Source organism: Verruconis gallopava (assembly GCF_000836295.1).
Source record: "Verruconis gallopava strain CBS 43764 unplaced genomic scaffold supercont1.63, whole genome shotgun sequence".
NCBI lineage: Eukaryota > Fungi > Ascomycota > Dothideomycetes > Venturiales > Sympoventuriaceae > Verruconis > Verruconis gallopava.
The window spans coordinates 58,250-81,017 of record NW_015622199.1 but is presented as its reverse complement, the minus strand read 5'-3'; the positions used below and the strand labels follow the sequence as shown (position 1 = coordinate 81,017).

At 52.1% G+C, this 22,768-nt stretch overlaps 7 protein-coding genes across 8 annotated transcripts; 3 read left to right on the top strand and 4 right to left on the bottom strand.

The window, feature by feature from the left end:
* Positions 1–714: 714 nt before the first annotated feature.
* PV09_09363 (uncharacterized protein) lies at positions 715–2,087 on the top strand (the record flags this gene model as incomplete). Its single annotated transcript, XM_016363412.1, has 2 exons — positions 715–1,228; positions 1,287–2,087. The coding sequence occupies exons 1-2, from the start codon at positions 902–904 to the stop codon at positions 2,085–2,087; spliced, it is 1,128 nt and encodes a 375-aa protein (XP_016208791.1). The 5' UTR covers positions 715–901.
* An 84-nt stretch (positions 2,088–2,171) lies between these two features.
* Positions 2,172–4,223, bottom strand: PV09_09362. 2 transcript variants are annotated; one of them, XM_016363410.1, is made up of 5 exons: positions 4,103–4,223; positions 3,769–4,047; positions 3,282–3,722; positions 2,740–3,235; positions 2,172–2,679 (listed from the first exon to the last, which is right to left on the bottom strand). In XM_016363410.1, the coding sequence occupies exons 2-5, from the start codon at positions 3,920–3,922 to the stop codon at positions 2,376–2,378; spliced, it is 1,395 nt and encodes a 464-aa protein (XP_016208789.1). In that variant the 5' UTR covers positions 3,923–4,047; positions 4,103–4,223; the 3' UTR covers positions 2,172–2,375. The 2 variants fall into 2 exon arrangements, with proteins under 2 accessions (XP_016208789.1, XP_016208790.1); XM_016363411.1 differs by having other exon boundaries at positions 3,282–4,047.
* Positions 4,224–4,997: 774 nt separating this feature from the next.
* PV09_09361 (prefoldin, alpha subunit) lies at positions 4,998–6,249 on the top strand. The gene is made up of 2 exons (XM_016363409.1): positions 4,998–5,159; positions 5,216–6,249. Exons 1-2 carry the CDS (start codon positions 5,132–5,134, stop codon positions 5,674–5,676), a joined length of 489 nt encoding a protein of 162 aa, XP_016208788.1. The 5' UTR covers positions 4,998–5,131; the 3' UTR covers positions 5,677–6,249.
* Positions 6,250–7,126: 877 nt separating this feature from the next.
* PV09_09360 (uncharacterized protein) lies at positions 7,127–9,135 on the bottom strand. Its single transcript, XM_016363408.1, has one exon. It carries the CDS (start codon positions 8,778–8,780, stop codon positions 7,311–7,313), a length of 1,470 nt encoding a protein of 489 aa, XP_016208787.1. The 5' UTR covers positions 8,781–9,135; the 3' UTR covers positions 7,127–7,310.
* Positions 9,136–9,789: 654 nt separating this feature from the next.
* PV09_09359 (uncharacterized protein) lies at positions 9,790–11,488 on the bottom strand. The gene is made up of 2 exons (XM_016363407.1): positions 10,903–11,488; positions 9,790–10,803 (listed from the first exon to the last, which is right to left on the bottom strand). Exons 1-2 carry the CDS (start codon positions 11,146–11,148, stop codon positions 10,378–10,380), a joined length of 672 nt encoding a protein of 223 aa, XP_016208786.1. The 5' UTR covers positions 11,149–11,488; the 3' UTR covers positions 9,790–10,377.
* A 1,984-nt stretch (positions 11,489–13,472) lies between these two features.
* On the top strand, positions 13,473–15,292 carry PV09_09358 (uncharacterized protein). Its single transcript, XM_016363406.1, has 5 exons — positions 13,473–13,881; positions 13,959–14,431; positions 14,509–14,533; positions 14,596–14,712; positions 14,841–15,292. The coding sequence occupies exons 1-5, from the start codon at positions 13,665–13,667 to the stop codon at positions 14,942–14,944; spliced, it is 936 nt and encodes a 311-aa protein (XP_016208785.1). The 5' UTR covers positions 13,473–13,664; the 3' UTR covers positions 14,945–15,292.
* A 3,424-nt stretch (positions 15,293–18,716) lies between these two features.
* Positions 18,717–22,654, bottom strand: PV09_09357 (uncharacterized protein). The gene is made up of 5 exons (XM_016363405.1): positions 22,484–22,654; positions 22,319–22,393; positions 22,035–22,253; positions 19,214–21,961; positions 18,717–19,079 (listed from the first exon to the last, which is right to left on the bottom strand). The coding sequence occupies exons 1-5, from the start codon at positions 22,518–22,520 to the stop codon at positions 18,970–18,972; spliced, it is 3,189 nt and encodes a 1,062-aa protein (XP_016208784.1). The 5' UTR covers positions 22,521–22,654; the 3' UTR covers positions 18,717–18,969.
* Positions 22,655–22,768: the final 114 nt, after the last annotated feature.

The window sequence follows — 22,768 nt, the reverse complement described above, 5'->3', positions numbered from 1 at the left end:
GAATATTTTCACGGGCCGCAGGTCTGAACCTATGAAAATTTCAACATCGCCGGGAGCTCTGAATAGCAGTGAATGGCGTCGTCAGACTAGTTGGTGGGAACTTATCCCGTCATATCAGTCGAGCAGAAGTTGAAAGGCGACAACCTAAAGCCTTGTGTAGAATACACCTGATCCGAGGAACACGCTCCGCCTGTACCCCGATTTGCACGTCGTCAAATAATGTTTATTGATCTGCTTGCTGATCCCCACTTTGCAGGATGCGCTGTTGTCTAAGTATTGGGGCGATAGAACGACCAACACCTTGACTCGCCTTTTATTCTGTATGCCTTTCATCACTTATACAGACCTAGAGAGTTCTCTCCGCTATTGAACATTAGAAATTGCCCGAACTGTGTCTCAACGCTTTAAGACTGCGGTTTACATTTGACCCAGCGCCGTCCTGTGGTGTGCAGCCTTGTACCTAAACCGAAAGGAGGGGCAGGGCTTGAATCAACGAGTCTTACAGTAGTAGAGCACAGAACGTCAAAATGACTACTAGCATAATAAAATCAACGCCGAAATTGAGGACTAAGACAGGTTGCTTGGCTTGTAGAGATATCTTTCGGATCGTCGACGCTGTAGACGCTGACTGGTCGTCTCAGGCAGATCCCAGCGGAAAAAATGCGACGAACAGCACCCCTCGTGTTGGAGATGCTCTGCTTCCAGTCGTGAATGCCAATGGCCTTCCCGTAACGCTTTACGAGATCGTCGCCACCGAGTTCGCTTTCGTGCGGCGTCGCCGTCGAATGGCTCGCCCTTGTCAAACATCGGTGCAGTTGAAGTCTTGTGGAGTGCATACTCCAAAATTGCCGGCGCAGGTGTCGGTCTTCATTCTGAATCCCTATCACAGGCAAAGCTGCGCATGGATCTGGAGCCCTATGTCTGGAATCACTTTGAAGAAAAGTATTATGCCCTGTTGCTTAACTTAGAGAGCAGTCCCGTTTTCTATAACGACTGGATCGAAAAGATACAGAAGATGGCAAAGGATTGCAAAGCACTCTATTTTGCAGTGCTGGCGAATGCAGCATCTCATATCTCTGCGATGGATGATTCTTCGGGCATGCAACAGCTTGCAATACGTTATTATTCCATATCACTTGAAAATCTTGCGCGGTCAATTACAGCAGCAGGCAAATCACAAGGCTACGATACCGTGCTGATGGTCGTCATCTTCTTGTACCTCCATGGCGTATGTACTTCTAGGCTACAAGATCTGAACGTACGCCGAACTGACGAGGTCATGTCAGTGTATAGGGCTTGGCACCTACGAGGACATTCCTTGTCACCTAAACGCTGCCATAAAAATCATCAAACTACAGTTCCTGAGGAGGCAAGACACTGTGATCAGAGGTACGTTCGATCGGCTAGCTGTTGAAAGCGTGCTCTATCAAATATTTCTCGTCACGACCTCCTACTGGTCTAAGCATTCAACTCTCCCGCGGTTCGATTTTGACGATATGTTCTGGCTTGATTGTGAAAATCTACTATCCAGATCCACCATGTTCCCCGGATCCTCCACAAGTTGGAATAGTCCAGTTTTAGGTGTTCCGATCTCCCTTTTCAGACTCAACATAAGATTGAGGCAGATGTATGATCATCCGGATTTGAACAATGATACGACGCTCGCACGCATGAAGAAGGATGTGACTGAATGGGAAGAGATTATCGCGTCGACTGAGCCTGACGGAACAGACAAACAGACAATTTGCGATGATGGAATGCGCATGTACGTTTTGGTTGCCTCCTTGCTTGTCGAAGAATTAGCTCGCAAGAGCACGGCTGCATCTTCACAGTCGGATTCAGCCAACAAGTGGCAGCTGAAGTCACTTCTTGATATTGTCAGGCGCCGTGAAGCCGATAAACGATGGCATCGAGCGTTTGTTGCCAACTGGCCACTCTATACAGCCGGATTCTTCGTCACTTCCGTCGATGACATGCGCCTCATTCGTGCGGCGATGGAAAAGAGGCGGGAGGCAAGCAAGGTAAACGTAATTTCGCGACTGAAGACGGATCTCGAAAGAACCTGGGCACATCGCGGGCTCTCCTAGTCAAAGCTGGAATGATAACATGAGTGACTCTCATTACAGAAGTTCACGATTTCAAGGCTGTTAATGGTGCTCATTGTGAACTTGCTGTCCCATCACACAAGATAATACTCCGCCAAAATAGCACCATCGGGATGAATGCTATATCTATTGGCCATGAATGTGCTGCACAAAGAGTCTATGCACGTGATTGTAATTCATTTCGGACGCTGCACTGCATAAAGTCTAGTGCTTTGATATGGCCATTCGTCCACGATTTGGTTTAGGTCGACATTGCCGCCAAAACAGACCTCACAGCTTCGTGAACTGTTTCTGTCGATTCCTCTCTGCTGTTTCTAACAGTTCTGATATTTTCCAAGGTACGTACTTTTCTCCCGGCGGCCCGTTGTTGTTCTCAAACGGCGCACCTTCGATAATGTGCTTTGCGCAGGCTGCAAAATTGTCAATGGCGTATTTCTCTGCATCATGTTCAAGGATCCACGGCCTAACTACGCCCAACGCTTCGGGGTGCTTCATCATATTATCCCAATTTGGGTGATGATAAAATTCTCTCGTGTCAAACCCCATCTTCTGTGCGAACGAGACCCTTTCAAACCTAGCAAAAAAAAAAAGTTAGAATAGCTCAGCTGGGCGAACGCGTGCTAATTGCGCCTACCTGAGCTTGTTGTGGACCTTGACCGCAAGGGGTATTTTATCTTTACCTGCTATCTGCAAGCAAGCCGCGAGTGAATACCCATCCTCCATAGCCATGACAGCTCCACTACCTGAGGTCGGTATGAACGGGTGGCAAGCGTCGCCAACTTGCACAACGCGTCCCTTAGGAGATACCCAGTCTTCTCTCGGGCTTCGCCACATCAGGCTCCAATTAACGCATCTGTTATTTGGTGTCTGTTTAATGAGTCCCCGAATGTACCCTGGCCAACCCGCAGATTCCGGTACGAAGGCCAAAGCATCTGACGCCGGGCAATCAGCGGACCACGCTTCAGACGCCGATTTGTTCACGTCTTTGTGCGTCATCATCCAAGTAATTCTATTGGTCTTAGTGCTTTTTGCCGTCACTATGTGCAAGTCATCAGCAAGGAAAATTCGGACTCCTTGAAAATCCTCCGAACCCCAGAAAGCTGCGACATCCGGATTCTTCAGGGCATGATCTGAAGCAAGTTAACGAACGCATACCTTATTCCACGACATCCTTACCTAGTGGAAAGCTTGTGCGGTAAATAGCATACTCGCTGCTTGTAGGCGCCTCGTACTCCTTAGCGATTAACTTTTCCGAACGTGAAGACAGTCCATCTGCTGCGATGACAAGATCGGCCTCATAAATTCTTCCGTCTTTTGCGCGTACGAATCCTTTACTGCTTGACTCATAAAACTCCGTTGCATTCACATTAAACTCAATCGGAATTCCAAGCTCTATTGCGTACTGATAAAGCTCTGAGTGTAGTGTATTTCTCCATAGGGGTGCGCTAATTATGCCTTCCCTCCCGACGTCTCTGTCGCCAAGCTTAACAATCATTGTGCCATCATACTTGTAGAACTCTAGAGTCGGAGGCAGAGCATTCTTCATCAACCTTCCCAAGAAGCCAGGCCACTTTAGCATTGATCGCTGTGCACTACGAGTAATACCGATAAGGTCACCTATACACAATCAGATGAGGATCTTTCCTATGCCCACAGAACGAACCAAACGTGTTAAAGTCTGGTCTCTTCTCGATAATCCGAACATTGTGGCCTTTTCGGTAGCATTCTATTGCTGCGGTCATGCCACCAAGCCCGCCACCTACTATGAGGATGTCGATCTCACTTGGAGGGTAACGTTGCATGTCCTTGGCGGTCATTTTCAAAAGAAATCTTCATGAAAACTAATTCTGAAATTTCCTTCGGGATCAAATCGCATGGTCGGAGAAATCATGCCTCCAGCTATTGATCGTTTACTTCATATATTCACGGCCTAAGACCCATCCTGTCATGATGTGAGCCAGGGATTATGGAATTGCCAAAGTTCCAAGTGTCAGTACCGAAAGAAAAGAAGAGAACTTAGCCAACTTGCAAGGCAAATTCCCCTAGCCGTGGCTGAGGCCTGACAGCGACCTTGACGTTGGGAAATTAGAGCATGCAAATGGTGTGTTTGTATCCACGCCATCTCTTTCCTTCGCCTCCACAAAGCTAGAGACGGATGCCTCCGAAAAACTAGGGCAAGACCATGCTCACTTCGGTCAAGGGGTGTGTGCTGGAATCGCGGGGTAAACGAGGATGAGAGTGTTGCTATAGACCCTGGACGCCCGAGGCAGGTTCCTTGATCGGACTTCGATGAGTCAGGTTTGTCGAAGCTCCAAGACAAAACACAAAGTCATAGCAGAGATTGGTTATCCTGCATGATTTCTAGCCTTTCATATAGATGATGAATATAGTCAAGTGGCATTCACATGCACATCTTCTCAGTTCAGTCCGGCTTCGGCTTGTGAATGACCGTCGCAATGTACAGATCCTGCTAATGATATTTCTTTCCGCGACATAGAGTGCTTGATACAAGTACTTTGGCAAGCCTGGGCGAAAGTATCTGGATTCAATGATCTCACAGTAGTTCAAGCTCCATTTATCATGAATTCTGTAAATCGAACATCACACTCTCGTCTATAGTCGCTGAACCAAGGCACAAGTTGGTGGGTAATATTAGGGACGTGAACATTGCTCAAGACGAAGATTCTTCGATAATCTAGTTTTTTAAGATCACGCTCATTCATATATAGTAGGACGTATTGAAGCATCGAAGCATGTCAGAGCGATTGCGATGTATATTATGTCCATGTATTATGTCCAACAACGAAGGTGCTGCCGTGGTCCAAGCGCATCTCACGTGATTTAAATGGATCATGAGGTGGAAAATTATCCTACGCAAGCTTCGAACATCTCCATTTCGTACGTGCTCGGATCGAATAGATATTTGAAGGACTCAACCGCGCCTCAGCTACCAACATATTCGGCTTCTTTCTCTTTTCTATGAGTGCACAGTTGCTTGTAAACAAAGTGGAAGTGTAGATAGAAAAATGGCATCCACTGGTGGCGGCTCAACAGGTGCGAAGAGGTCGGCGGACACACACAAACATGGTGCTAAAATAAAGGCTCCCCAGTCAAACTCAATGATCTCCCGCTCCAAGATCTATCCAACCTGAAAAAACAGATCGATGAGGAGCTTCAGACGCTAAGCTCATCATTCCAATCCCTCCGCGCTGCACAGTCCAAATTCCGCGACTGTCTGACGTCACTCGCCAAAGGTCTCGAGTCCAAGAATACCTCACGCAACATCCTCGTACCACTTACAAGTAGCCTATACGTACCTGGGAAACTGAAGGGGACAGAGACGGTCATTGTGGACGTGGGGACAGGTTTTTTTGTTGAAAAGAAGGTGGACGAGGCGAAAGTGTTCTACGAGGGCAAGATCAAGGAGCTGCAGACAAACTTGAGCGAGTTGGATAAGATATTGGCGAATAAGGCAGAAACAGCCAGAGCTGTTGAAGGAGTGCTGCGACAGAAAATCATGGAAAGTCAGAAGCAAGGCGGTGGAGCCGCGGCAACAAGCGCCTCCTCGTGAAAACCTTCACTACACCATCGCACTAAGGATTAAACAAGTAGTTGGAGAGAAGCGAGCCTAGGAAGGTCGCAGGCGAGAAGAGTTGAAGAAGACTTAGATAACCTCGACCGACTCCGGCTATAAAGGGTGGTTAAGGTCCATCAATCACGCACGGATGCCCGTCGACTCTCGAGTGGGCACGAACATGTCGTCGTGGGCAGCTTCCTGCATTTTTGTGCAATACATGCAAGAAGTAGCAACGCATAGGGTGCCCTGTGTACAGATGTGCAATAGTGTGTAGGACGGAAATAGTCCATACAAGAGTGAACTGCAGTGGCACACATGCGATCACGGACAGACTGGAGATTTACGAAGCCAGCAAGTTCAGCGGAGGCAGACACTTCATCTGACCTTGTACAATGGCAAGAAGCGCCACAGGGACGAGAGTGGTACGCAGGCAAGTCTTCCGTTGACAAATTTTCCACTATCCAAAGTGCCAATTCCTCAAGCGCCTTCTAAGCTCTAGCTTCAAGTATGCCTGAAATGATAGTGCATTTTCTGTTCAAGGAACTTGAATTATAGATTTCACATGCTTTTTATTTGTTCTCTGTTTCAGTCTCGGCAATACTTTCTCCTGCCATTGTTTCCAGCCGTCAAATTGGCTAGACGTGATAAGGAAGAGAGTAATGAATATGCTGCATCTCTTACACGTCGTTCCGTATTTTTTCATGACTTCGAGACAAACCAGGATTGTGATCGGATTAACTGCCAAAAGCAAATGCAGATGAATAAGAAATTTGTGGCATAAAGCTGAGGGTGGGAAGCATTGCCAACGTCGACTCAGCCGGATACTTCCTTGAGATAAAACTAGATACCAGTGTCTAAGGCAAAGCTCTAGCAAGTGCAGAAACACTCCTCCAAAAAGAGACCTCACGTTATGATTCAGCACACATAGAAATCCAGATTACAGCAAAGCCCTTTGCGGATGATGTTAAGGTTCTTGGATGCAAATCCTCCTTGAGCAGGGCTTTGGACGGGTGAATGTTCAAATGAAACGGAAGAGTCCGCAACCAAAGTGGTGAGTGGGAGAGAGCAGCACACTGCAGTGTGAAGATGGGGCAGACCGACGTGGTGGAATTCAAAGCCCCGGCAATGTTTGGCCAGATCAGTTTGGCGCTTATCGAGGAAGTCATATTCCACGGTCAGACGGCCAGCCGAGAACAAAATGGATGGGCGGGTGGAAATGAAAGCTGGTCCGTACAGGCAAGAGACAGGAATCGATGATTGTACGCTTGAAAGCTTGGAAAGGTCTTCTCTACTGGGGCTGCCACGAGGATCAGACCAGCTCTCGTTGTAGTGGCAAGTCGCGCTTACGGAGTCGCTGTTAATTGCAGCGGCTTAGGCTATTTTTGAAGGGGGTTGCAAGGACATCCGCGGACTTGCAAAAGTGATTAGCTTGTGAGAGCACACTGTGAGAGGCCAGAAAAAGGAAAATGACTGAACGAAATGAATAATCGATTCAAAAAAGGACGTCGAACTTTTCACGACGACAGGAACCGGCATGTGCGAAATGCATTATGTGCCTGTATCAGATCGTCTAAGGATCGCGGAGAAGATTCTATCACCCAGCCCCTTGCTCGGTCTCGTCTTGCTGTTCACCTCAGCCGAACCAGCATTTTCTCGACATTCTCCAAATACCTCTTCACAGTCTCTGCACAACGAGCCACGGTGGCGCCATCGACGACCCTGTGATCAGCACTCCAGCTGAATACGGTCTCTTCCTTCTTCACGAGGCTTCCGTCTTCTGCAAATGCAGGGACGGTGCGAGTCTTTCCGATGCCCACGATGGCGACCTGAGGACTTACGATAACAGGCGCGACGGTGGTCCCACCGACGGATCCTATGTTGCTGACGGTAAAGGTGGCGTCCTTGAGATCGGCTGCTGAGAGCTTGTTGTTCCGTGCAGCTTCCCCCAGCCGAGCAATCTCTGCCGCGAGCGAGGTGATGGAATGGGCCTGCACGTTCTTGATCACGGGGACGATGAGGCCCTGCGGTGTGTCGACTGCGAAGCCGATGTTGTGCGAAGCTTTGTGGATGAACTTCGGCTGTGACGCGTCGTCGGTGGTGTCCAGATGTGCGTTGATCGATGGGAATTGCGTCAACGCCAGCGAAGCGGCTTTGATGATGAAGGGCAGCGCCGAAAGTTTTGGCTCTCCCGCGGCTTTTGCGTCAGCGTTCAGAGATCGCCTTAGCCGGGTAAGCGCGGTGAAGTCTACGCTGTCCGAGTACAGGAGGTGGGGGATCTTGAGAGACTGGGTCATGGTCTCATACATCTTCCTTTGGATGCCCGAGAGCTTTATTATCTTGTCTTCACCAAGCGCAGTCGTCGGCATCGAGGCTGGCAACGCAGGCTGTGAACTTTGCGAATCTCTCGCCGCAGCGTATCTTTGAACGTCCTCCTTGAGCACGCGGCCATCTTTGCCTGTTCCTGTCACATCTGTAATATCGATGTTTAGCTGCTTAGTTAGGTGGCGAACGGCGGGCGTTGCCAGCGTCGCGTGTTTGCCGGTAGGTTTCACACTGGAACTCGTTTCTTTCGCATGACCATTGGTGCGACTGGCTGCTGAAGCTTCTGATGTAGTCGATTCACTTCCTAGCTCGTTCGAGGCTTGAGCTTCGTTTATTCGAGGCGCCTCATCCACGGCCTCGGTCAACTTCGCACCCTCCTCGTCGATCTCGCCCTGGATATCTATGTCCACTAGCGGGCTTCCGACTTTTGCCATATCATCTGCTTCGTAGTACAGCTTTTTGATCACGCCATCGAAGCGAGAAGTGATCTCCACGGCCGCCTTGTCCGACTGCACCTCGCAGATCTTGTCGAACTGAGCGACTTTGGCACCCGGCTGCACGAACCATTGTATGATCTGGCATTCTGTAATGCCCTCCCCGATATCAGCCAGATAATATGGCTTCACCACCGCCCGCAATACCGACGCATGAAAGCTCCGCGGTGGGAGATGCTGGCATGAGACTCGAGATCTTCGTGACTTGACGAGCAATTGAGGTCGTTCTACCGCGCCTTTTATGGCTCCGAACGCTCGCCTCGACAGGCACGGGGATGACATGACTATGAAGACTCGTAGAAATGGGTGTCTGAGGTATGAGAGGACATCTTCTTTACATGTAAACGCTGTCTGCTTTGCTTATGCTCGAACGTCAGGTTCGGTTAGTTATCCGATGATAGCCGCACCAGAGCGAGCAGAGAGTTCTGACATAAGCCACCAGGTCCGCCAGACAATGACCCATCGCCCAAGCGCAACAAACGAACAAAAGGGCACCGAAAAGGACCATAAGGCGTCGAGAAGGACCAAAAGGCGCCAAATAGTACCCATAGACGCAATCAGAACCATCCGGGCAGCCTTGGGGGTTCACCCCACAAACAAAAAACGTCGTGTGCAACCACTCTGCCACATGCGTTAGTGAGGCCTTGTGGCCCCAGGCATTCAGTTTGCAGTCCAACCACCACCAAGGACAAGTTTTCCCCTTCTTCTGTAACTGGGCTGGTCACTCTGGCTGGGTTGGACTAGCTACCAAAGAACCGGGCATGCGGGTCAAACTACTAGGCGCAGGTACGAACCCGCTGTTCAAGGCCTGGTGCTGCGCAAGGACGAGTTCGTGGCTGGCGATCTCATGATAATAGACGCCTTCCCACAGGCTGTCAAAACTGGGGATTCAAAAAATCTAGACGAAGAAAAAAAAGTCCTCTTCCCCCTTTCCCCGCGCGCTTGGCGACCAGGCGTCCACACCCATCCACAGTACTAACTCATCTGATGTATTCAGCAATTGCTCGTGTGACAGTCAGTGCTTTTCCATTTGCCCATTAGCTAACATTTTGGCTGATGATTTATCATAGAAACCCCCCTTCTCACAGCATCCAGACCGCTAGAGTCGTCGAGCCCCGGACCGGGCCCCTGTGCGTGTGAGGGTTCAGCTGCCAGATCCGCCTCCCGGCAATTTTGATTGGCATAGTCCACAAAGCCCAAAAGGCTTTTCCCACTCCGCGAATTGCCCATGCCGAAATTGGTTCGCTGCATCTTGCGCGGGCGTGCAGACGATCGCAAATGGCCCACGACGATCATTTCGGTTTGATGGCACGCGATAATCTTGGGAGAGAAACAAACGCAAGCACACCGTGCAGGTAGAGAAGACGGACGAGAACATTCGATTTGAAAAGCACAAGATACAAAACATTTGGCCTGCGATAGCCAGGGATATTTTTGGAGGCCCTTGCAAAACGTTTGCGATGGGTCCGCAGACAATCAGCAAAAAAAAGAGGAAAATGAACATTAAGCGACAAGAGAGGGCATATCCGACAAATCAGAAACAAAAAAAAGGAAAAACTCCCCCGGCTCCCCATCCCAAAGATTTTCCCAATATTCCTTTGTACCAATGCCCAGGAGTGTTTAGAAGATGTTGCGCCTGTTCGCTGATGCTCGCAAATAAGAGTTGCTGATGCGGAGAAACCAGAAAAAAATCATGTTGCAGAAGGGTCGTGTTGACATCAAGAATGGGAGGGGCGCATAAGGGTGATGAAACCAAGCCCGAAAGCAAAGCAAGGTTCCAGACCTCGCGTTCTTCGCTGATCCTTTGTATTCTCTTTTCAAAGTCAAACAAGACGCGGAACGGAGGCCAAGACAAGGGGAAGGAAGAAGAAATAAGGCGTCATGACAGTATGGAGACGACAGCAGCCTCCGCCAATTTTTCGTTCTCCGCCTGGGTACCACGTACGTCGATCGGGACGACGTCTGTCTCGCGGCTCCCTATGGGCTCGAGGTCACGCAGTTGCGAATCGACCATCTTTTGGCCCATGAAATGATCCTTCCGTGCCGTGACGCGCTTGATCAGCGTGGCTCGGTCCGCCTGGAGGCACAGGAAGTGGACGTGAACGCTGTGCTCGTTGATGCTGGCGATGCGGATCACATCCCTATACTTCTTCTTCAGAGCACTGCAGGTCAAGACAACGCCGTCCACATCCTGCTCGAGCGCAGCGACGGCCGCCTCACGTAGGTTGATGAGCCAGTCCCATCGGTCCGCATCCTGGAGGGGAATGTTCCGGCTCATCTTCTCAACGTTCGACTGTGGATGATACTGGAAGTGAAGCCGCAAAGTAAGCCTCCGTGCACGCAGTGTAGTATAGCAGGGCACAAGACAAAGAGAGAGAGAGAGAGAGAAGATTCAAAGACTTACATTGTCGCCCTCAATGTACGTGAAGTTGAACGCCTTTGATATGTACTGGGCTATAGTGGTCTTGCCACACCCGGCAGGCCCATACACAACAAAGACATGGCGGTCACGTTGGGACATTTTGCGTGCTAGTCTCTGCGTCGGGGTCGTTGGTGAGGATGATGAGGATGATGCAGAGTTGGAATTAGAGTTGTTGTACGGTAGCACCGTGCCATGATAGGCAGTCGGTGCTTTATCGTAACTCAACATGCCTCAAGTGATTGATGAGCAATGAACAGTTTGACAAGCGGCAGTTCAATCGCAGGTCGTTTGAAGATTGTTGGACAAACGACAAGAGTCAGAGGTAACAACGACAGAAAGCCTTGTCCTTAAGTGGGTGGCAAAGGCTGAAAGGAGCAAAGGAAGACAGCGGGGCAGGATTGGAAAGAGGCGTGAGGCTTTTAAGTCAAGACGAAGATGAAGGACGATTATACGGGGTCTATGGGGTCGACGTAAGCCTCTTCTTTATCCTGAGGCGGAGAGAAATCAAAAGAAAAATCCGATCCACAAGAGGCTACGTGATGGGTAACACAGCCCATCTTTAAAGACGCCCTGGGCCACACGGGGCGCACTGACGGAAACTCCATACGTGCCCACGCGAGCGCAGCAACGGAGCCACGGCAGAGGGCGGAAAAAGAAGACAATTAGCATACCAAAATCGGGTGGTCAGGCACAACTGATGTCACAGCAGGGTTATGGTCGAGAAGGGGCCCGTCAATCGGGAGTTGTCACGCCTCGACGGGCGGATCAAGAAAGCGTAAAATTTATCAGGCCTAGCGGGAAACACTCGCATGCGGTCGTGCATGGGATGCGCCGGGGATCACTTTGGCGCAACGTGGGGGTTAGTTCGCTCTGACAAGTGACAACCGTCCGGAGAACGACTGTGTTTCTTCTTCTTCCCAGATGCATGTCCTTCGTCTGAACCGCCAGAGCAGCACCGGTCTTTCTCGCAGCCCATGCCCCCTGCACTGCCGAGTGTCAGCTGCAATCGTGGCTTGACTTGCTGGCCCTGCGACTTTGATTTTTCCCCGCAACTGGCAGAGCCTTTGGGCCCAACAGCGCTGCATATGCCTAAGGGGGAAAACGTTTGGTGATGCAGAGAAAATCCGATCCGGCGGGCTCGTGTGATTTGAGGGCCCCTCCCCTCGCTCTCGCCTGTACTGTTTCCGACCAAAAAGGGGAATCAAGAAAGAATGAAAGAAAGAAAAAGGGCCGACAGTACGTGCGAGGCACGAGGCCAGCTGACCGTGTTTTCACAAGCAGGATTCGTCCGCGGGCTCCATCCAAATGAGCCTCGTGGGGCCGCTTTCGAAAGCAACGAACGCTTCAGCGTGTTTCTATTTTTTTTTTTTCTTTTTTTCTTTCTAAACAATGAACGTCAGCCAGGATGGGCAAGGCGTAGCGGAGCTCACCCTGAATTCATCCAAACGAATCGTTGGTGCTGGGACGAGATTGATAACCAGAACGGCATGGTGGCACAGGATCGCGGCAATCGCCCTCGTGCAATTGGGTCTCCGCTTTCCGTAGTCGAAAGCAAACAAGGCAACAAAGTTTTCCTTGGTGACGGAAAGGCTCGTCAGGTGCGTCGGCATCACCAACAGTGCACGGCGGGGCCTGGCCATTGATCGATGCTGGAGTGCGCAATGCGAAATGGTGTCCAGGGGGTGGGAGGGGAGGGGAGGATCTTTGCTGAGCCATTCTGGAGAGGACCAGCGGGGGCTAGCAGCCAGATGCCTACGCAGGACCTTCGCATGTTAAGTTACAGCAAATGCGTTGCTTGATGCGGCACTTCTGCCTGTTACGAGTGGCAGACCGTCTGAGTGGGGATTGTGCGGCATTGCAGGACGTCGTATGCACTCGTGCCTTGTAGTAAGCCGGCATCATCGAGCAAGGATACCAGCAAACGTGCTGGCGAGCCCGTGACTGCTTTCCTGCGACGATCTCTCGGATAATGGCGACTTTTGCGGGAATTTCCTCGTGAAGCCATCGGCGACGGCAGAAGTGGGCAGCGTGGGCAGAGGCGGACACGGGTGGTGTGCCCGTGAGACGAAGGGGGAACTGAAGCAGTGAGCAAGGCAAAAAGGCTGGAGCACGCAAACGCTAAGACCGTGAAGACGCAGCGCGCGTACACCCAAGGCGAGGACGATAGACGCGCGAAACATAGGGAGAGGGGGGACGGGACACATCTGGTCTCGCAGAAGCCGCGGAGACACGAGAGCAGAAGCGTGTGCGTGTGTTTCTCTCCTCTGTACGAAGTATGGGACTTCAGCAGCTTCGGGACGCGACTGGACCACCGAAGCAGCCGCTGGCACAGTACGCGGGCTGCATGTCACCATCCTGCCAGCACAAACACACTCGCCCGCACACATACACGCACGCACGCATTCATTCCCTACATACGGACGCACATACGCACCCTCACAGCCGACCATTCTCAATCCACGTTTGCTCATTTGACGCTCGCTCGACTGCACGCGCATGGGGCTGGCCCGTCCCCGGACCTGAGCGGCCTGAGGCTGCACGGCTGCAAGGCAGCTCGTGTCAGTCCCGCTTGGCATCAAGCGCTCCCCGTCACTGTGCATGAGGCGATGCGTGCGTGCGCCCTCCAAACGGCTTGGGCCCAGCAGTTCGAAGCATCCGCGCAGACACAGCACACGAGCTTACGGTCATTGCGAGTCCCGATTCGATCCTTTCGCCCTTGTTTCACCCTCCCTTAGTCTTGTGCAATGTCGTACTTCTTTTCGACGCCGGTCGACATCGACATTGTGCTGGAAGATGGCGATGACAGGGCCATGGTGGATGTTCGGCAGGACAAGAACCGCAGAGAGAAGGTTCCCCTATACATGGATGGCGAGTCCGTCAAGGGCGCAGTCACGGTCCGGCCGAAGGATGGCAAGCGTTTAGAACACACAGGCATCAAAGTGCAGTTCATTGGCACCATCGGTATGCGACACCTAGTCGGGCGGATGCCTGGACCACGTTTTGTGCGCTGTGCATATGTTGACTGTTGGAACGCCCAGAGATGTTCTTCGACCGCGGCAACCATTATGAGTTCCTGTCGCTGGGCCAGGAGCTGGCTGCTCCCGGCGAGCTCCAGCATCCGCAGACCTTCCCCTTCAACTTCAAGAACGTGGAAAAGCAGTACGAGTCGTATAACGGCATCAACGTGCGTCTGCGGTACTTCATCCGTGTGACGGTGTCGCGCCGCATGGCCGACGTGGTCAGAGAGAAGGACATCTGGGTCTACAGCTATCGCATACCGCCGGAGACAAACGCCTCCATCAAGATGGACGTCGGCATCGAGGACTGCCTGCACATCGAGTTCGAGTACTCAAAGTCCAAATACCATCTCAAGGACGTCATCGTCGGCAGGATCTACTTCCTACTCGTGCGCCTAAAGATCAAGCACATGGAGCTGTCCATCATCCGTCGAGAGACGACGGGGGCGCCACCAAACCAGTACAACGAGAGTGAGACGCTGGTTCGCTTCGAGGTAAAGTGCCCGCCTTGTTTCGTTTTTAAATCCGCGCAAATGCGCTCCATTGGCTAACGAAGGAAAAATTTCGATAGATCATGGACGGTTCGCCCTCGCGAGGTAGGATTACTCGGTCATTATCAGACTTGCGGTGTGGTCCGATGAGTTAACGTCGAACCTAGGCGAGACTATCCCGATTCGGCTGTTCCTGGGCGGCTTCGACCTCACGCCAACATTTCGAGAAGTCAATAAACGCTTCTCAACCCGCTATTACCTGAGCCTGGTTCTGATAGACGAAGGTGAGTTCTTTCCCAACGGTCCAGATCTGGATGCCTGGCGGCATCCCTGGGTCCCGTCACTGCTTTCCAGCGCCTTATCAAGCTTGGTGTGGGGAGCGACATTTTGCTAACCATCCCACGCGCGGAAGATGCCCGCCGATACTTCAAACAGTCCGAGATTGTGCTTTACCGACAGGCCCCCGAGGGACTGACACCTCCGCCCCCTCAACAATCCGAGCTCACTCCCGCTTGAGTGAGCGAGTAAGTAAGCGTGTGCGTGCCTGTGTGAGTTAGTGAGAGCGATAAGCCAAGGCCGATATCTTTCACGCCGTCCAGGGTTGCGCAACGTCGCGCAAGACATGTGGCAATTTTGCACGCCGTTTTAGTCGGGTCTATGCAAGGACTGCGCGCACGATGTGCTCAACATCTCCGGATGAACGATTTTGAAAAGGAGGTGCACAGCCGCGCCGGCAGCCTTGCGAGTCAAGAACCGCGTTGCGGCGTACCGGTGCACCTGACTTGCTTTCTGTACCATAGTTGAAACCAACAAAGCACCCACTGTCAACTTTTGCAGCATGGCGGTGCCCGCTTTCTCATGCACCTCTCTATTCGCAAAAACCAAAAGTACCGACGTCGTCATCACGCACGAACCCAACACACACAGGTCACATCCATCCTTAACCTCTGACGCCTTATCCACCCAACCTGCATACGAGTCCCTCTAGGCACACCGCCCCTCGCCTATTCCTGAGTTTGTAACCCCCCCGAACTCTTCAATGCCGTGCTGCAAACACCCGTCCACCGGGGAATCGATTCCAATTGGACGCAGGCAGGACACCTGCTGCAGCCCTGTGCCTCAGGCCGCATCGACTTTCGACCTCGCCCAAACATACCTTGGCGCGGCGACCTCGTCAAAGATTCAAAGTAACAGAACCGTAGCGGCACTTGTCTTCCAGGAGGTTGGGCAACTTCTGCACATGCGTCAAGTGATGTCGAAATTGATGCTGACGCATTCTTTTTTTTTTTCCCCTCCTGCATGACGTACTGGCCCGTCTTGGACCGATTGGGCTTTAGTCAATGCACATGAGGTCTCGAGGCCTGATGGAAAAGCCTGTCCCACAAGCAAAAACCGGAATGACATTCTCGGAGCTATCAGAGTCCCCATCATCTTGTAGGGGGGGAGGCAGTCTTTTGGGGTCAGGTGCTGAACTCCTCTGCATGTACCAGTTCAACCACCAGTCGCTGGTCTTATCGTCACTGCTCTGCCTCCCGCAGCCAGATCCTCCCGGTCTCCTCGCGCAGCCGCTCATCTATGTCCCTGTAGGCTTGTCACGCTGCTTCTTCTGTCGTCTCACGGGATCGAGGGGAGGGCAGGGATTCCCCACACCAACCAGCCGTTACTTTTTGTTCAAAACAAAAAACCCCAACGTCGTTCATGCCTGCACGAACTGCTCACGTTACACAGGCCTTCTAACATTTCCGTCAGAAGAGGGGAAAAAATATCTACCCTCAAACGAGCCTCTTATCGACCTTGCCAGCGGAGGAGTACCCTTCCGAAGCTTCGCCACAAGGCATGCCTTTGCCCCAGGAGTTTCTTTATTATTCTTTTTTCTTTTCGTGCGTCACGAATCGAGGCCGGATTTTCCATTTGGCCGAGGTTTTACGGCCTTCTTGAACGGCCACGTAACAGGTCACAAGTACATGTTCGTGCTGCACTTCCACCTTGACGACAGGACAGGGAACGCTCAGCTTCGTTGATCCAGGCTGCGCTTGCATGAATGCGCACACATGTGCGTCATTTCTCGCCATGGGGTACGATCCGACCTGCGTCCGCCTACATCTGGGATTCTCCGCGTTTTTTTTTTTTTTGTGTCCAACCACCGCCACCACCATGGGTGGTGCGCACGCACACACTCGCACACTTACATGCACACGCACATCTCTCTCTTTTTCTTTAACGGTTTTTTTTTTTCTTCAAAAGTTCTTGCACATTGTTGAGCTGGCCCCCCCACTAAGTTGCGTTATTGCGAGGTTGGCGCCAGTAAAGAAACAACACGAACCTCAGGCGCTGTCCAGCCTGCTGGGGCCATTCGCTAGAGTCCTTTTGCCTTGCCTGCCAAGCGAGCCCACTTTCTTGAATAATAGCGTCGGCGCGGAGGTGATCCAGTTCAGCATTCGAGTGCGTCGGGAACCGGATCATCTTGGCCCCCTCGATTCACTTTCTCTTTGTGGTGCAGAGACGTCTTTCGTCATTCTTGCGCAATGTAGGGGAGTACTCTTCTAGTTCCAAGCTATTTCCTGTTTGCGGATGCAACACGCCCATGGTTACTATTGCTAAGCACATGCCACCTTGTGTAACATGCTCCCACGGTATTCGGTGAGAACATCCTCGTTCTTGAAATCCAAGAGAATAAAAAGAAAAGGGTCTCTCCGTCGTCTCGCGCTCGTTGCGTCCTGGTCTTCTAAGGGAACACTGGACGTCTCACGCCGTTATCATTCGAAACATCCGCGTAAACAGTGCTCGGTGCATAAGAGATTTGTGGTATTATTTGTAACATGAGGCCACTTAGCTTGAAACGACGGTGTGCATCATAGAGCGATGTTCGCCTTGGTCATCAGGCTGAGGCTCTCAGGGCTGACTCAAAAACTGGCCCAAACCATTCCCTCTGCGCGCTCGGATGTTATTCCCCGTACAAAAGCGCCACAGGGTCAGTTTCGGACTCTTGCTCAGCCAACAAAAAAAGAATCGTGGGAGGGTAGGAACAGGGCCATGAAGGAGAGAATATGGGACAGCCTATGGGACGAGCAACCGATTGGATACAAGGTCAAGACTGAAATATGGCAGTTGCTTTAGGAACAAATCAGAATGGCCCAATGGCAACATGGGAGTTGCGGTCAACCATTTTTTCTAGTTTTCATGTCGACGAATAGCAGGCCCAGGGACCGTCGCTCCGACATCACCGCCCCGTGACTGTCCCCAACAAAGGGCATATTTTTTCCAACCACGCATGAATTGCGCATGGGATATGCCGCTGCCGCGAAACCATGGCTCAAAGTTTCCTTAATGTTACACATCGACTACGGCCGATCCATTCTTCTTTTGCCCCACCCCTCAATGGCAGCAAGCTGTAGACTGAACTCGGTTTATGGAGGAGACGCCTAGCCGATCGAGGACACCTTTTGCTGGAATCTTGCAAAAGCCCTCCAAACAAGAGATTGTTCTCATTGAAGTCCTGTTCGGATGCGAGAGCTCCTGGATACAACGATTCATGCCCACCGCAAAGGCAGCGGCCCTCATCCGTCCAGTACTTTGGCCCCGCTTTTGCCGGTTTGGCACTCTGCGCCCGCTGCTGGAAACGTCCCCACAGGAGCGGGTCCGCCTCTAGCAATAATAGCACCGTCTTAAATAATGACGAAAAGGCTTCGCCGCAAAAAGCGGCAGTAGTGGTGGCGTTTGGGAAAAGTTTCCGGCCCTCCTCGTCGTCGTCGTTCTTGGACCGGGTAAGTAGCGTGGGGGTCCGCCAAAAAGAAAAAAAGAGCCCACCTTTTGAATGGTCCGGATCCCGCAAACCTGTTGTCGAACGCCACCGATCGTCCGTCCTTGATCGTGTGGGGGTTTCTTTTTTTTTCCCCCTTGTCATCGTACCTGCACACACCGCGCGTATTGGTGGTCCCGAAAGGAAATTTCCTTACCCAGCCGCCCCAATACCCCCCTCCCTCTTCCTCCCTTCTCTACTCTTTCCCATCACGTGGGCTGAAAACTTACCAACCCAACCTTGCCCCACTTGTGTGTCTTCGGGCGCGATTCCGACAGTTTCGCTCGGCCGAGCTCATCCGGACTTTTGAAGGGCGGGAGGGGGAAAAGGGAGCTTCGAGAACCTGAATCTAGATTCCGATCCGGCTAGGAAAAACGCCTTTTGGGGGGGAGCGGCGCGGCGGCGTGGTCCGGTAGATTGGAATGGCGGTATGGATTGGACGGAATAACGCTTTGTCATGGGCAGCACTACTTTGTAGTAAAGGAGCGGGGAGGGACGAGCTCTCTTTGGAATTCGACAAGGACTATGTGCAATTAAAAAGGACCCAGAAGATGCTCTCCTGCCTCGTGGCAAAGACTTGACTGCTTGATACCATTTCGGTACGATGCTTAAGGGGGGGATGTATATGCGCAAGTCCAAATAGCCTTCAAAATAAAAGCCGTCCCGTCGCGCCCCGTACAGCTGGAAGGCTATCGAAAAAACAAAAACGCCAGGGCCTATAGTTTTCCTTGAATAGTAAGTCTTACATGTCCATAGCATCGCTCGTTGCCGTCACGTCCGCGCCCAACTCCGTAATAACCCCCAAGAGTCGCGCGTAGGGCACCGTCAGGCGGTGGAGGTCGCGATTTTTGCCTGGATACGCGGTCAGAAATCCATGGCTATTTCTCCATCATGACTTTTGGCGAGAAAGAGGGGAGAGAAGAAGAAGAAGAAGAAGAAGAAGAAGAAGAAGAAGAAGAAGAAGAAGAAAAGGGGGGAGAGCATACCAAGAACCAGCACAACCTCCTTGACCAGATCTTTCCTCTTCCACCCAACCAGCTCCTCCTCTTTCGTATACCACCCTCTCGGCACCTCTTCGTCTGCTTCGGGATCAATCTTTTTCCCTCCGCTTTCGCCACCAAAGACATCCCCCAGCAGCATCCTCAGCAGCTCCTGCGCCTTGTTCTTCAAGCCTTCCGCGCCCAGTCGCTTCGCGTACATGAGTAGATAGATCCTGAACTCATCTCGAGCACCGAGCGCCATCGCAGCCGCAAGGCGGTTCTCCAAATGGCCAAGCGAGACATTCGCCTCGAAGCCCTCAAAGCCTTCCGCGGCCAGCAGAGCTTTGATAAGACGCTGAAGATAGTATGCTCTGCCACGGAGAAGAACATGTGTTGTTGTGTTTCGCTCGAGGAGTGGTATGATGCCAGCAGACAGGTTCTCTGGATTGACTGTGTCGTCGCCGAATGGTTTGTCCTGGCCCTTGGATTGTTGGCCCTGCAAATTCGTCACGCTGGTGTCGGCTGTGTTCCAGTACTGACTGCCGACGGCCCACCACGCCTCACTCAGCCGTTGCCACACATACATGTTGGGAGAGTACGTGTAGCCATCGCCGTTGCTCATCGCGATCACAATCCTACCTTGGGAGTTGAGTCGAGCGAAGACAATTCCGGGAGCGCCTGTCACGTGCGGTCCTTGCGCGTACGCGGCAACGTCTAACACCGTTGCGAGTGAGACGGGAGGGTGTGGCGAGGAAAGTGTCTGGATGTTCCATATGTGACATGTGCCCACCGCCGTTATACACATCAACCACCAACCACGGCAGTCTATGATGACGGGTTGAGCTTCCACAACCAGCGCGTTGAGTAATCTCCTCCCTGCTGGCGTCCATACGTACAGACTGCCTTCCTCGCACGCTGCAGCCCAAAAATTCGAATTCCCGGTTAGGAGCAAGACGGGCTTAGGGATGTAATCCTGCCAGAGCGATTGCCCACGTCGAGTACAGTTTATTCTCGTAGGGTCTCGGTCTTGAGGTCGGCCGGTCCTCGATGGGCCAGACGCATTCCGCGCCTCAAGCATGAGCGCATCGTCTACTTTCTCTTCTTTCCCATCCTGCTTCTCTACCGGCGTTCCAAGAGAACGTACAATGACACTCCGCAGGACTGGTACAGCAAGCCTTACCTGACTCACAGTCAATGCTTGGTTCACAATTGCGGGCCTCAGTGCTTCTGGAACACCCCCCTCAGGCTTCTGGCCTAGATGGGGTGGTATAAGTCCATCCGTTCCGTTTAGAACAATAGGCGTCGCTCCAGTCTGTGCGATGGCCTGGAGACGCTTCTCTGTCCTTTTGTCGTCCTCTCCCTCAATCTCTGCATATTTGCGTTTGTTGCCTATGAGGAGAGCTTTCAGACCACCCTCTGGTAAACCGTCGTACGGTTTCGACAGATCTAAGATCGTTTGGGGGGCATCTGAAGGCGCACTTCCACGTGCTGCGCTTCCAGCCATGAGTTGTGTTTGGGGCAGAGACGACTCTCCGCCTGCCGAAGAGATCAGTATAGGCTTTAGTCTTTTTTTGCCATTTACAATCTCAACTCTCTGCTTGAGTTGCGTGATTTTGGTCTCCTGCGGTGGTTGTTGCGGCGTGTTTTGCGAAGTAGCTTGGCCATTAGTCTGCGCGTTTGCTCCATTTGTGTTCGTCGAAGCTGCTGTTGATACGCCGTTTGTCTTCGCTGCTTCGGAGTTTCCATTGACTGCGGGAGTTGCAGAGGTAGGCTCCAATGCCCCATCGCCCATTAATTCGCCCATTCGGCCCTGTACTGCTTTCTGCTCCCCTTCTTTACTTTTCTCCTCTAAGAGCAGAGCATCGATACCTTCTACGACACCAGCCTTCCGTCCCGCTCCGTATCTATTCAAGCTCTTGTCATTTTCCGACAACGGAGCCGGATAACCCAGTTCTCCAGTCTCGAATTTAACGGCCATGATGCGGCCATCCAGACTACAGAGAAATAGCGTCTCCCCGTCCGGATGCCACGCAAGATCTGAAATGGGCTTCGTGGACAGTTCTTGTGTGATTACAAACGGCCTTGCGTATGATGTGTTCCACACACTCAGCGTCTTGTCCTGCCCTGCGCACGCAATAACCGTCACCGACGGCAGCAGTGAGTGACCCTGCCCATCATGATGGCCCGCAGTAATTGGCTCCCTATAGAACAGTCTAGGCGAGAATGCGCATACTTCGACGGGGCCCTCGTGTCCTATGAGATTGATATCGCTGTCCCAATTGCCGCGCGCAATGATTGCTACGGAACTGACTCGACCATTGACCGCATTCGCTGCTGCAATGTGATTCCCGTCGGGACTCCACGAGCAGCGCCGAAAATACGTCGTGAGTGGAGAATTCGCAAACGGCGCCGACACTGTCGTCTCCAGCACAAAGTTGTTCACCTGATCGTGTTGGGTCGCATTCGGGGGTGGGGACGTGAACCGGAAAATCTTTATAGTGCGATCGTCGGAAGCGGTGGCGAAATATTTGTTGGCTGGGTCAAAGGTGATGCCTTTAACGTGGGATTGATGCTGTGAGAGAGTTTTGAGCTTCTCGAATGAGTGGCCCGACCAGATGACGACCTTGGAGTCGAGGCCGACGGTAACGAGGATGGAAGAGTCGGCAGACCAACCAAGGTCTTGAACGTCATTATCGTGACCGATGAGACGGCGGAACACACGCCAATTTTCTACGGGCGGAGGTTCGTTTGAGCCTGCAGTGATCAAGTCCCAGTATCAGCACTCTTGTGTCGTCACGACAAACAATGATCATGTGTGGTGCCGTACCGAAAGTATGCGCATGGGCAGGAGGATTAGGATCCAGCACGTAGATGCAGACAATCTTGTCGTCGGCGCCGGAGGCGAGGTACTTGTTGTTTCCGGAGAAGCGAACAGTGTGTATTGTGCCCGAATGAGTGCTTATTGCAGCGAGCTGCTTTGGTTTCGTGTATTTCGGATCGTGCGAATTGAGAATAGCGTCTGTCGACCATATGCGTACGTGTGCATCTGCACTTGATCAGTTCCCAAGCTGCTGCCGCATAGGCCTTAACAATATCAACGTCGCAACACACCTCCTGCTGCGGTGACGAGTCGCGTGCCATCGGGAGATACGTGGCAGCTGTACACTTCGTGGTCGCGTAGTTCTCCTATTGCGCAAAATAAAATACGTTAGCTCGTCTTCGTCGTCGACATCGTCTCCAGTGTATCTACGATTCCTAGCGTGAGAGCGGACATACCACCGTGGGTGAGCCACAGCGGCTTCACCAGATGCATGTTGAAGTAGCCGTCGTCGTACGCGGCACCCTCATGCTATATCAAAGCGCCGCATGCGCCCGGGGGTTGGCAGCGATCTGAGAGCGAAGAAGACGGATTAGGTGGATGATGCGACACTCTTAAACCATCACGACAAGGTCACGAAAGTTCGGGGGGAGACGCGCTGGCGTTGGCGTTGGCTTTGGCGCTGGCGCCGGAAGTGGATTCGCTTCCACTGACCCCTGCTGCGGCCGCAAAAGCTGGACTGG